Here is a 13,953-nt window from a genome sequence, read left to right on the forward strand (position 1 = left end):
AATTATAATTATCCTCCATCCCATAGTCCCATGCCCATATACCCATCATACATATCCACGATCCCATAGTCCCGTGCCCGTATACCCATCATACATATCCTCCATCCCATAGTCCAGTGCCCATATACTCATCACACATCCTCCATTCCATAGTCAACCATTATGACATCATAATGAGCGGCGGCAGGGCTTGCAACCTTTGATGACATCAGCGTCGCCATGGCAACCATTGTGACATAATGAGGGGCGGGGCTTGACGCGCACACACTTTTTCCCCCAGTATGTAGATAGGGACAAAATTGTTTGGTGAATTGGAACGCGTGGGGTTAAAATTTCGCCTCAAAACATAGCTTAGGACGCTCTCGGGGTCCAGACGTGTGACTGTGCCAAATTTTGTGGCTGTAGCTGCTACGGTGCGGATGCCTATCCCGGACATACAAACAAACATACACACACATACATACACACATACATACACACTTTGAGCTTCATATATTAGATATATATATATATATATATATATATATATATATATATTTTAGCTGAAGAGCCCGGCGCTACCCGGGCATAGCAACAAACTGTGGTTAGTTATAGAAAATTATAATTATCCTCCATCCCATAGTCCCGTGCCCATATGCCCATCATACATATCCACGATCCCATAGGCCCGTGCCCATATACCCATCATACATATCCTCCATCCCATAGTCGAGTGCCCATATACCCATCACACATCCTCCATCCCATAGTCCCATGCCCATATACCCATCATACATATTCTCCATCCCATAGTCCCATGCCCATATACCCATCATACATATTCGCCATCCCATAGTCGAGTGCCCATATACCCATCACACATCCTTAATCTCATAGTCCCATGCCCATATACCCATCATACATATCCTCCATCCCATAGTCCCGTGCCCATATACCCATCATACATATCCTCCATCCCATAGTCCCGTGCCCATATACCCATCATACATATCCGCCATCTCATAGTCCCGTGCCCATATACCTATCATACATATCCTCCATCCCATAGTCCAGTACCCATATACCCATCACACATCCTCCATCCCATAGTCCCGTGCCCATATACATATCCGCCATCCCATAGTCCCGTGCCCATATACCCATCAAACATATGCTCCATCCCATAGTCCCGTGCCCATATACCCGTCAAACATATGCTCCATCCCATAGTCCCGTGCCCATATACCCATCACACATCCTCCATCCCATAGTCCCGTGCCCATATACATATCCGCCATCCCATAGTCCCGTGCCCATATACCCGTCATACATATCCTCCATCCCATAGTCCAGTGCCCATATACCCATCACACATCCTCCATCCCATAGTCCCGTGCCCATATACATATCCGCCATCCCATAGTCCTGTGCCCATATACCCATCATACATATCCTCCATCCCATAGTCCCGTGCCTATATACATATCCTGCATCCCATAGTCCCGTGCCCATATACCCATCATACATATCCTCCATCCCATAGTCCGGTGCCCATATACTCATCACACATCCTCCATTCCATAATCAACCATTATGACATCAAAATGAGCGGCGGCAGGGCTTGCAACCTTTGATGACATCAGCGTCGCCATGGCAACCATTGTGACATCATAATGAGGGGCGGGGCTTGATACGCACACACTGCTTCCCCAGTATGCAAATAGGGGCATTGTGACATCACAGTGAGGGGCGGGGCTTGACGCACACACACTTTTCCCCCCAGTATGTAGATAGGGGCAAAATTGTTTGGTGAATTGGAACGCGCGGGGTTAAAATTTCGCCTCACAACATAGCTTAGGACGCTCTCGGGGTCCAGACGTGTGACTGTGCCAAATTTTGTGGCTGTAGCTGCGACTGTGCGGATGCCTATCTCGGACATACAAACATACACACACACACACATACACACACATACACACATCCCGTCCCGTACATACACACATACATACACACTTTGAGCTTTATATATTAGATATATATATATATATATTTATTTATTGTAGGGATTCGCTCTGGTAGGTAATGGCAGGACTGCAGTAACGAGGCAACACACAGGCTTAAAGTCTAATTTCAGTGGTTTAATGTCACGTTGCAAACAGCAGATTAACAGAAAGTAAGGAAAACCTAAATATACTCCAGGTTGTGGAACCACTGATCCTAGACTCACCCCTAGCACGGGACGGGATTATCTAAGCAGCTGCCAGGTCCGCAGCATCCGCCAGGTACCATTCCCAGGGTTGTTGAGTCTTGCTGCTATATTCCTGCAGCATGGGGATCCTGTATACAAGTTCAGGCCAAGTCCAGCCAAGTTCCTGTAACTCCCAGACACACTCACCATGTGCCAAATACCAACCTCCATTACATAGCCCATAACCCCTCCCACAAGTGAGGTAAACATCACATGGCTGATCACGTGACCATGACATCATCGCAGGTCCTGTCTTTAGGGAAAAACCCTGCCAAACATTAACCTGCTGGGTGAAATGCATCTCCCATCCAGTAAAACACCCTTTACTGTACCACAATAGTCCAACTCTATGGATTTACAAAAACGCATAAAAAAACGCAAGTATTTTCCACTGCGTTTTCCTTCCAAGGGATGCAGAATCTTTGGAGAAATTTCTGCAAGCAAATACGCAATGTACGCACATAGCCTAAGACTTGGTCATCCATTCATTCTGGTTGTTACTTGTGTTATTTTTACTCTTCCGCCATGCTGTATAGTTACTTACCGTAGTGTGGTCCCATTTCATGCTTGTTATATCCATATTTTCGGTGTGTGATTGTCATTCATCTTTTTTCTGCTTTGTATCCAGATGCCATCAGCTGTATCTTACATCTTGTTTGATATTTGTCCATGATGCTCTCACCCATTACAACAAATCTTTTATCTTGTATTTTGATCTTATAAAGTTAATTTTTTTATATATATATATATTTGCAGTCACTTCTATAGGTTTGGTGAGACACTATTTATTTTAAGGCGACAGATTATTACATAAAATAATTGATTTTTACTTTCTATTTCATGGAAAACCATGTGTATGATGTCTCCTCCTATTAACCGTTCTTACAAGTGGGGGTGGACGTTGTCACTGCTTATGTATAGAGACTGAACGTCAGAGGTATTGCTTGTGCATTAGTCATCACGTAAACTGTGGATGCTGATGTTTCCATTTACTACTATTATTTATTGCAATTCTTAATTACTGAGTGTTATATATAATAGAAAAATAATTTCTAGTTGAGTGTACTGAAGCTGTGACCGTAAAGGTATGTTACCACATTCAGTATTGGCAGCGATTTGGACGCAGCGCCATCCAAAGCACTGCCGGCTTTTGTACTCGCAGTGATTCTGCATGTGTTCATTGAACCATGCGGAATCGCCGCATCCTATACATAGAACGGTGATCTTTATCTTTTGGAGACTGAGCGTCTCCGCAAGATAAATAGACATGCTGCGGTCTATAAAGATGCGCCTCATGTCCGGTTACGCAGGGAAGCCGGAGGTGTCCCTGCACGCATAGTGGAGCTGGGGTTCCATAAAATCCTCTCCACTATGCTGTAATATCTGGCCGCTGCGGCTGTATGCAGCGTCCAATCCGCAGCGTTTACTGACCGTGGAAACATACCCTAATGGGATTTCACTAGTGTCATCTGCAGCCTTGTCCATCTTATAGAGAATGCAGTCATCCTCCAGATAATCGCACACTGTATGAAAAGCAGAAGTTGTTCCTGCATTTCCTCATCACCTATAGTTCAGAAGTACATCTGAAACTCTCACTTCCTCTGTTACTAAAGTATGAAGCCCTGGTACAAAGTTTTGCAAAGTATGGAAGTTTTGAAATACAGCGCTTAAAGAAATTGTCCAATGCTTGGATAACCATTTCTCATACCCCACTCTTGGCCCCGATAAAATTAAATAAGCTTTTACTCCCCTCCCGTGCCTACGCTGTTCCAGCAGTGTCTGCACTCGCGTTTCCGTGGCTTACCTGCGGTTGTTATGACACGTGAGCCTGTTGCCCAATCAGCGTTGGCGTCACTGTCTCTGCCTTCAGACAAATCGAACATCAAGACTGCGACTGCTCTCTCACTTCCTCTTGATGCCAAATTGTGCCTAAATTTGCAACTTCAAAGCTTTTACACCAGAATTCTGGCATGAAAGCTTTGTCCAATCAAAGCCTTATTACTCCTCTCTGCATCCTCTATTTCTATTTATGCTGCTAAAAATATAGGTGAAGACTTATGGAACTGTTAAAAAGACAAATCTCTTTTCTGCCAATAGCAACCATACAATAATACATCATCTTCATTTTGTATTCTGATCTCTTAAAATAAAAGCTGTGCTGCAGCTTTTTCTGTCATAGTTTCATAAGTCGCTTATTATTTCTGCTTTATATAAAGGAGCAATGATAAAGTAGTTGAGACTGGTGTACACTGAAACTCAGCTATATACATCACATTGGATACATTGAGACTCTTCTCTATATATATCATAGGAAACACTGAAACTGCTATATACATCTCATAGGATACACTGAAACTGCTGTATGTATTACATAGGATACACTGAGACTTTGCTGTATACATCGCATTAGATATCCTGAGACTGCGGTATATACATCATGTAGGATACAGAGACTCTGCTGTATGCATCACATAGGATACACTGAAACTGCTGTATACATCAAATTAGAGATACTGAGATTGCTGTATATACATCACATAGGAGACAATGAGATTGTCATATATATATCATAGAAAGCACTGAGACTGCTAAATACATCATAAGAGACACTGAGACTGTTATCTACATCACATAAGAAATACTGAGACTCCATTATATACATCACATCGTGACACTGAGACTGATGTACTTATATATTTATCACATAGGAGACATGGGACTGCTGTATATATCGTAAAGGATACACTGATACTCTGCACTATACATGATATATTATACACTGAAGCTGTATACATCACCTAGGATACACTGAGACTCTGCTGTATACATTGCATAGGATACACTGAAACTCTGCTGTATACATCCCTTAGGATACACTGAGACTGCTATAAACATCACATAGGAGACACTGAGACACTTGTACATGTTACATAATCGACACAGACTGCTACATATATCATGCAGGAGACACAGACTGAAGTGTGTATATATAATATCACATAGGAGACACTGAGACTGCTGTATATATCACATAGGAGATACTGAGTCTTTTGTAAGTATACATCAGGGACTGAGACTGCTGTATATATTATGCAGAAGACACTGACACTGGTGTCTACATTGCATAAGAGATACTGAGACTGATAGGTGTGTGTGTGTGTATGTATATGTGTATATATATATATATATATATATATATATATATATATATATATATATATATATATACTCTAGGTGAAGAGCCCGGCGCTGCCCGGGCATAGCAACTAACTGTGGTTAGTTATATAAAATTATCCTCCATCCCATAGTCCCTTGCCCATATACCCATCATACATACCCACGATCCCATAGGCCCGTGCCCATATACCCATCATACATATCCTCAATGCCATAGTCGAGTGCCCATATACCCACCACACATCCGCCGTCCCATGCCCATATACCCATCATACATATTCTCCGTCCCATGCCCATATACCCATCATACATATTCTCCATCCCATAGTCCCATGCCCATATGCCCATCATACATATTCGCCATCCCATAGTCGAGTGCCCATATACCCATCACACATCCTTCATCTCATAATCCCATGCCCATATACCCATCATACATAGCCTCCATCCCATTTTCCCGTGCCCATATACCCATCATACATATCCTCCATCCCATAGTCCAGTGCCCATATACCCATCACACATCCTCCATCCCATAGTCCCGTGCCCATATACATATCCGCCATCCCATAAACCCATGCCCATATACCCGTCAAACATATGCTCCATCCCATAGTCCAGTGCCCATATACCCATCACACAGCCTCCATCCCATAGTCCTGTGCCCGTATACATATCCGCTATCCCATAGTCCCGTGCCCATATACCCGTCATACATATCCTCCATCCCATAGTCCAGTGCCCATATACCCATCACACATCCTCCATCCCATAGTCCCGTGCCCATATACATATCCGCCATCCCATAGTCCCGTGCCCATATACCCATCATACATATCCTCCATCCCATAGTCCCGTGCCCATATACATATCCTCCATCCCATAGTCCCGCGCCCATATACCCATCATACATATCCTCCATCCCATAGTCTGGTGCCCATATACTCATCACACATCCTCCATTCCATAGTCAACCATTATGACATCATAATGAGCGGCGGCAGGGCTTGCAACCTTTGATGACATCAGCGTCGCCATGGCAACCATTGTGACATCATAATGAGGGGCGGGGCTTGATACGCACACACTGCTTCCCCAGTATGCAAATAGGGGCGTTGTGACATCACAATGAGGGGCGGGGCTTGACGCGCACACACTTTTCCCCCCAGTATGTAGATAGGGGCAAAATTGGTTGGTGAATTGGAACGAGCGGGGTTAAAATTTCGCCTCACAACATAGCTTAGGACGCTCTCAGGGTCCAGACGTGTGACTGTGCCAAATTTTGTGGCTGTAGCTGCTACGGTGCGGATGCCTATCCCGGACATACAAACATACACACACACACATACATACACACATACATACACACTTTGAGCTTTATATATTAAATGTATTATATATCAGATAGGAGACACTGAGACTACTGTATAATCATCACACAGGAGACATACTGCTGTATACATCATGTAGGAGACACAGACTTCTGTATACAACTGGGAAAATTATTTCTATGTTACTGGTCTGAAATATAGGCCCCCGATTCATCATTGCTTTTGCACTTGTTTTTTTTTTTTTTTTGTGTGTGTTTTGCTCCTTTTTGCTCACCTATTTTGTTTCCGCTTTGTGGCTGGAGTTTAGCATTCCAGATATTTCAGGCAGATTCATCAATTGCAACATTTTTTAAGACATTTCACTTTAGTTTCCCCTTGGTATATTTTTGAGTGTGCCAGTTTTTTTGGTGCCTTTTTTACTTTTTTTGCTATTCAAGACAGAAAAAAAAAATATTTTGTACTTTGGCCAAATTCATGAGTCACGTGGATCATTTTGATGAATTTGGCTCCAAAAACTACACTACTATATGATTCTTTAGTAATGTTCTGTGCTAAACCATATAAAGATTTTTTTTTTAATTTTTTTTTATTGAGCGTTTCTTTAATTGCAGTGTGTGCCCTCCCCCCCACACGTACAGTTATGCTCAAAAGTTTACCTCAGTATCATTGAGCCACTCTGGGGAGATCTCAAGCGCACAGTTCATGCTAGACAGCCCAGGAATTTACAGGAACTGGAGGCTTTTTGCCAAGATGAGTGGGCAGCTTTACCATCTGAGAAAATAAAGAACCTCATCCACAACTACCACAAAAGACTTCAAGCTGTCATTGATGTTAGAGGGGGCAATACACGGTATTAAGAAATGGGGTATGTGAACTTTTGATCAGGGTCATTTGGATGTTTTGGGTTGTCATTATGATTTAAAAAGAGAAAACACAGTAGTTTGACAATAAATGGCTTCACCCAACCACTAGCAATGAGTGGGGAAAAAGTTTTGGTGTTATTATTTATATTGTCTGAAAAAAAGGCCAAGAAAGCAAAAATTCTGCTGGGGTATGTAAACTTTTGAGTACTACTGTATCTGATATTGATGACCTTTCTTAAGGTTATTCTATGAATATCAGACTCATGGACTTTTAAGCACTTAAAATACACTGCAAATTTACTCACTTTCATCACATTTCTCTCATCAACTTTTTTTGGTCACAATTATATAAAAAAGTTATGGATTATTTAGTAAAATATTATTGGCTCTCGATGAGCAGCTGATGAAGGATATAAAAGTTCTGTGTACTGTAGAATTATTACACTTGGTTAGTAAGGACTCGGATCCGTATTTAAAATCACTGATTATTATCTCTTTTGTGTCTAGATTCGATACATTTCCCAAACTCAAGGATTTCCGGGAGAACATCTGTTAAATGTGGGTACAAAAACGTCCAGATTCTTCTGCCATGACCGAGAAACCCAATACCCCAGTTGGAGGTTAAAAGTATGTAACCCCCTTTATATATTAATCTATTCGTGGTTGTGACATTTTCCATTTTTGTGTTTTAATTTTTTACTCCCCTTCCAAGAGCCATACTTTTTTTTTAAATAACTATGTAAGGGTTTTGTTTTTATGTGACTAGTTGCAGTTTTTTATGACACCGTTCCCATTACCATGTTATGTACTGATGAATAGGGGGAAAAAAAATCCTTGTGCTATAAACTGGTAAAAGAAATGCAATTCTGAGATTTTTGGTTTTATGGCACACATTATGCATTAAAAGTGACTGGCAGCAGGCTTCTTTAGGTCAGTATGAGTATGGCGCGTCCAAACTTATAAAAGGGGTTTGCTTTGTTTTATATGTGAGGGATTGTTTTTTCTTTCTTTCTGAGCTATTGGGCTAGGTGCTATTTCCTATAATAGAAGCTCGATCCCCCGTCCCAGCTCCATCCATCTCTGTCCCTCCAGTTAGATAGGTGAGTATAGATTAGGTAGCGCGCTGATGAGAAAAATAGTCTACATATGAAAAGGCACCCAAACCACGGGAAGCATGAATCCGAGCCTGGCTGGACAATCGCAGGAGCATTTCTGAGACAATATAGTTAGAAGGTCAAGCCTGTGACCATAGCCAGAAATGGCGCTGCACCAGTTGTTGTGACAGATCTTGGCCATATTGTCTTGAAGAAGACGTAAGGTACTTTGAAAAGCGTAGACACTAATAATATCGCACATTCTGTGTACACCTGGAATTGCCCTGCATTTACCAGCAGCGTAGATTCTCCACCATTTTTCCCTGCCACGTGTATAAATCGTTTCCTTTGACCTGTGGACTCGCAGCAGCTGGGATTACGAGCTCAAATATGTTGGAGTGTGATCACATCATCAAGTTAGCAGAGACTTTTTACTAATACATCCTTTATTTGGATAAAGCCCTATTGCTCTTCTGTTTGCTCCCTAGCACTTTATTACTGAGAGAAAAATATATCTGATTGCAAATGTGCAACCAGACTGTGATTCATTCTACCCATTGTTTGGGCAGCATCAATCAGCTGAGAGGGGTTCCCTTTAAAGAGATTGTCCTGGACATAATCATAAAACCTGTCATGTTTAAAAACCTTGTCGGTGGTTATGACCAAGAAGGACATTTTAAGAAATACTAAGTGTGTAAAGAAGTTGTCTACTACTTGGACACCCCCTTCTCAATGACCATAGTTCCCCCATGTAAAATAATAGCAGCCATATCTCTTGGGTCTCGCGTGACGTTAGTCAGCGGCCGCTCTCCTCTGCATTCCATTGGACGAATCTGACTCTAGGAAGAAGTGATGATGTACTGCTGCTCTCGTTCTTTCCAGGTGTCTGTTTCCTCCAAAGGAAGTGAAAGGTAAGTGGCCACAGATTGGCTGCAGAAACATCAGGCACAGACGTCCCTGGATTAGTCTGATTAGGTGTTATTATTTTACTTTGGGGAACTATGGAGATTGAGAAGAGGTTGTCCGCGCAGTGGATAACCTCTTTAATCTTCATCCTGGAAAGTCTCTGGCTAATGGTGTATATTGTTAGTCAGGAAGTTCAATAGCGCAGAAGATACTCACAAGATGTTCATGAACTTTAGATTCAGTGGATCCTGTCAATAGTCTAATGTATATATGGGGTCTTTCTCTTCCCTATTAAAAGATCAGTCGTAATTAGCAAACTAATTGCCTATGGTGATGGAGAGGTCCTGAAATATAGTAACCAGCCAAGCCAGCCTCTGTCCTGTACCTAAGATGGTTGAATTACCGTCATAAATCCTTCAAGGATATGTGGTTCACACAGACTGGAGTTCAGATCACCAGTACTTACTTCCCGGGGTCTCTGGAGAGCTTAGTCTTCATCCCAGTGTATAGATCCAGATACACACTACAAACTCTCAGCCTAGCTTCCTACCTTTCGTGGGCAGCAGGAAGCTTCTCATGACCAGGAAGAACATGCACACTCCATGCACAGGGCTAGCGTACTATAACCACACAGAGATGGGGCTGGTTGGTGTCCAGGTTGTCATTTTAGCAGTAATGCTTCTTATACCAGTGCTGCCTGCATAATGTGATGTGAATTGTGTCCAATGACTTTATCGTTTCTCAATAACAGACCTTGGAGGAGCATGAAACTGAAACCGGAATGAAGTCTAAGGAAGCCAGGAAGTATATTTTCAACAGTTTGGACGATATAGTGCATGTAAGTAGATGAAGACTAAGTTTGGCTCTTGTGCTTCTGGCGGCTCCAGTTGTGACTTTTTGGATCATTAGCACTGTATAAATGGCATGAGTAGGTAGATGACTAAACCTGGGGGCAATGAGAAGGCCATTCTGTTTTCTCTGCTTATTGATGCAGGTAGTTTACATCAGATCATTTGTGAGCAGTGATGGTAAGTCGCCTGGTCCAGGCCCATTTAGTGGCATCATTTTCTTCTCACATTGTCTATTTCCTTACTTAAAGTCTTTCATTCCCCCACACCTGAAGTACAATGGTGACCCTACCGTAGTCGGCAAACATCAGGGACTGAAAATGGTAACACTTAGATTTCTTTGCTTTTGCTGAAAGGAAATCCAGCTGCTCTTCCACCCATTGTGCCAAGTGTATCCATTGTCCCAACTTGCACTAAGCAGATACTAAGGCTGTGTGCAGACGCTGCGGATTAGGTGCGGATTCATCCGCGCGGATTTTGTAAAATCCGCAGGTGAAACCGCAGGTCAAAAGACCTACGGTTTTACCTGCGGATTGCTCTGCGGTTTGGCCCTGCGGTTTTTCATCTCCTCAATGGAGGAGATGGCAAACCGCAGGGGAATCCGCAGAAAGAATTGACATGTCAATTCTTTCTGCGGATTGAAAACCGCAGATAATCCGCGCGGAAAATTCCGCACCGTCTGCACTGCGGTTTTTGATTCCCATAGGGAATCATGGTACTGTACACCGTGGCAAAAACTGCTGCGGGTCCGCAGCGGCCAAAACCGCTGCGGAACCGCAGCAAAATCCGCAGCGTTTGCACACAGCCTAAATTTTCAGGATACTGTATACATGAGCATTGTCTGCTATACTTTGCTATTTTTGTGACAGATTTTATTTATTCTGTAATTTCAGAAATTTGGAGTTAATTCCTTCCTGACATTGGGCATACTGGTGCAGTCTCTGTGGGAAGATGTTTCTGTACTTGGACATACTAATGTGATGGTGCAGGCACAGACGCTCTGCTGGCACAATCACTGCGAGCGCCTGCTGTGTCGGTGTCTGCACGATACCCCCCTATAAGTGCCATGAGCCATATCCTCTACTGCATCAAGATGGTTGAGAGGGAGGGGGGATCCTTTTTAATTCCATTATCACTATAGGAAAGTGATATCTTTGTACCATTTTAGCCAGTAGATAAAAAAATATTCAGAATTGAGAGTCCTCAGTGGTTGATACCTTTTAATGGCTAATTGAAAAGATGGTAACACATTGCAAGCTTTCCAGACTACTCAGGTCTCTTCATCAGGCATAGAATAATGCAAAATCTGAAGAATCTCATATTTATATACAACATAGCACAGAAATAACGCAATAGACAAGACAAGTGATGTTGCACCCCTTCTTGACTGAAAAAAAGCAGAAATGTAGAAATTTTTGCAAATTCATTAAAAAAAGAAAAACTGAAATATCACTGGTCATAAGTATTCAGACCCTTTGCTCCGTATTGAGTAGAAGCACCTTTTTCAGCTAATACAGACATGAGTCGTCTTGGGAATGATGCAACAAGTTTTTCACACCTGGATTTGGGGATCCTCTGCCATTCCTTGCAGATCCTCTCCAGTTCCGTCAGATTGGATGGTGAACTTTGGTGGACAGCCATTTTCAGGTCTCTCCAGAAATTCTTAATTGGGGTTAGGCCAGGGCTCTGGCTAGGCCAGCCAAGAATGGTCACAGAGTTGTTCTGAAGCCACTCCTTTGTTATTTTAGCTGTGTGCTTAGGGTCATTGTCTTTTTGGAAGGTGAACCTTCGGCCAAGTCTGAGGTCCAGAGCATTCTGAAGAGGTTTTCATCCATGATATCTCTGTACTTGGCTGCATTCATGTTTCCTTCAATTGCACCAGCCAGTCCTGTCCCTGCAGCTGAAAAACATCCCCATAGCATGATGCTGCCATCACCATGTTTTACTGTTGGGATTGTATTGGGCAGGTGCTGAGCAATGCCTGGTTTTCTCCACACATACTGCTTAGAATTATCCCCAAAAAGTTGTATCTTAATCTCATCAGACCATAGTCTGGGAGTCCTTCATGTGTTTTTTTTAGCAAACTCTATGCAGGCTTTCATATGTCTAGCAGTGAGGAGAGGCTTCCGTCGGGCCACTCTGCCATAAAGGCCCAACTGGTGGAGGGCTGCAGTGATAGTTGACTTTGTGGAACTTTCTCCCATCTCCCTACTGCATCTGTGGAGCTCAGCCACAGTGATCTTGGGGTTCTTTTCTACCTCTCTCACCAAGGCTCTTCTCCCACGAGTGCTCAGTTTGGCTGGACGGCCAGATCTAGGAAGACTTCTTGTGGCCCCAAACTTCTTCCATTTAAGGATTATGGAGGCCACTGTGCTCTTAGGAACCATGAGTACTGCAGAAATTCTTTTGTAACCTTGGCCGGATGTGTGACTTGCCACAATTCTGTCTCTGTGCTCCTTGGCCAGTTCCGTTGACCTCATGATTCTCACTTGGTCTGACATGCACTGTGCGCTGTGAGGTCTTATATAGACAGGTGTGCGCCTTTACAAATCAAGTCCTATCAGTTTAATTAAACACAGCTGGACTCCAATAAAGGGAGATGCACCATCTCAAGGAGGATCACAAGGAAATGGACAGCATGTGACTTAAATATGAGTGTCTGAGCAAAGGGTCTGAATACTTATGACCATGTGATATTTCAGTTTTTCTTTTTTTAATAAATTTGCAAAAATTTCTACCTTTCTGTTTTTTTCAGTCAGGAGGCCACAATGTACAGAATGTACATTAATGAGAAAAAATGAACTTTTTTGAATTTTCCAAATGGCTGCAATCAAACAAAGGGTACTGTCACACTTAGCGATGTGCCAGCGATCCCGACCAGCGATATGACGCGGTCAGGATCGCTGGTACATAGCTAAGTGGTCGCTAGTGAGCTGCCACACAAGCAGATCTCACCAGCGACATCGCTGGGAACGGGGGTCGCTACTTACCTGTCAGACGCGGCGATCCTGCGTCCTCCCGCCTGGCTCGTCGCTCGTCTCTCCACAGGAAGCGCCGCAGGAAGCTGACGACGAGAAACGGTCCAGGACGTTCTCGTGCGATCAGCGATAACCAGCGGGGGAGCGGGTCGTAGGTAAGTATCAGGCACAGCGATATCGCTAGCAATATCGCTATAACGTCACAAGTTATAGCGATATTGCTAGCAATATCGATTAGTGTTACGCCCTAAAGAGTGAAAAATTTAAAGGGGTCTGAATACTTTTCGTACCCACTGTAAGTTGCAATCATTGTTTTGAAAGTTCCAAGTCCCATAGTGGGAATACTGGGAAAAAAAAAAAAAGTGTACAAATTAAAAAAAGAAGGAACAATGATTAAAGAACAAATAAATGCTGGAAAAATGTTTTGCAATTTAAGACAGATTTTTTATGTGAAACAAAAAAAAGCATATTTGGTATCACTACATCCGGAAAAACCTGAACTATAAAACTCTTACAGTTATACAAAGGC

General features: G+C 42.8%; 1 protein-coding gene across 2 annotated transcripts in view; it reads left to right on the top strand.

Annotated features, from left to right (window-relative positions):
- Positions 1–13,953, top strand: part of HIPK3 (homeodomain interacting protein kinase 3) — a 184,342-nt gene that overhangs the window by 142,867 nt on the left and 27,522 nt on the right. For both annotated transcript variants that reach the window (XM_073576340.1, XM_073576341.1), the window contains 2 exons: positions 8,106–8,225; positions 10,350–10,436. In XM_073576340.1, the coding sequence (XP_073432441.1) occupies positions 8,106–8,225; positions 10,350–10,436 (207 nt within the window). The remainder of the gene's footprint in view (positions 1–8,105; positions 8,226–10,349; positions 10,437–13,953) is intronic.

The sequence above is a fragment of the Dendrobates tinctorius genome, unplaced genomic scaffold (assembly GCF_039654945.1).
Source record: "Dendrobates tinctorius isolate UK_male_01 unplaced genomic scaffold, ASM3965494v1 ptg000048l, whole genome shotgun sequence".
NCBI lineage: Eukaryota > Metazoa > Chordata > Amphibia > Anura > Dendrobatidae > Dendrobates > Dendrobates tinctorius.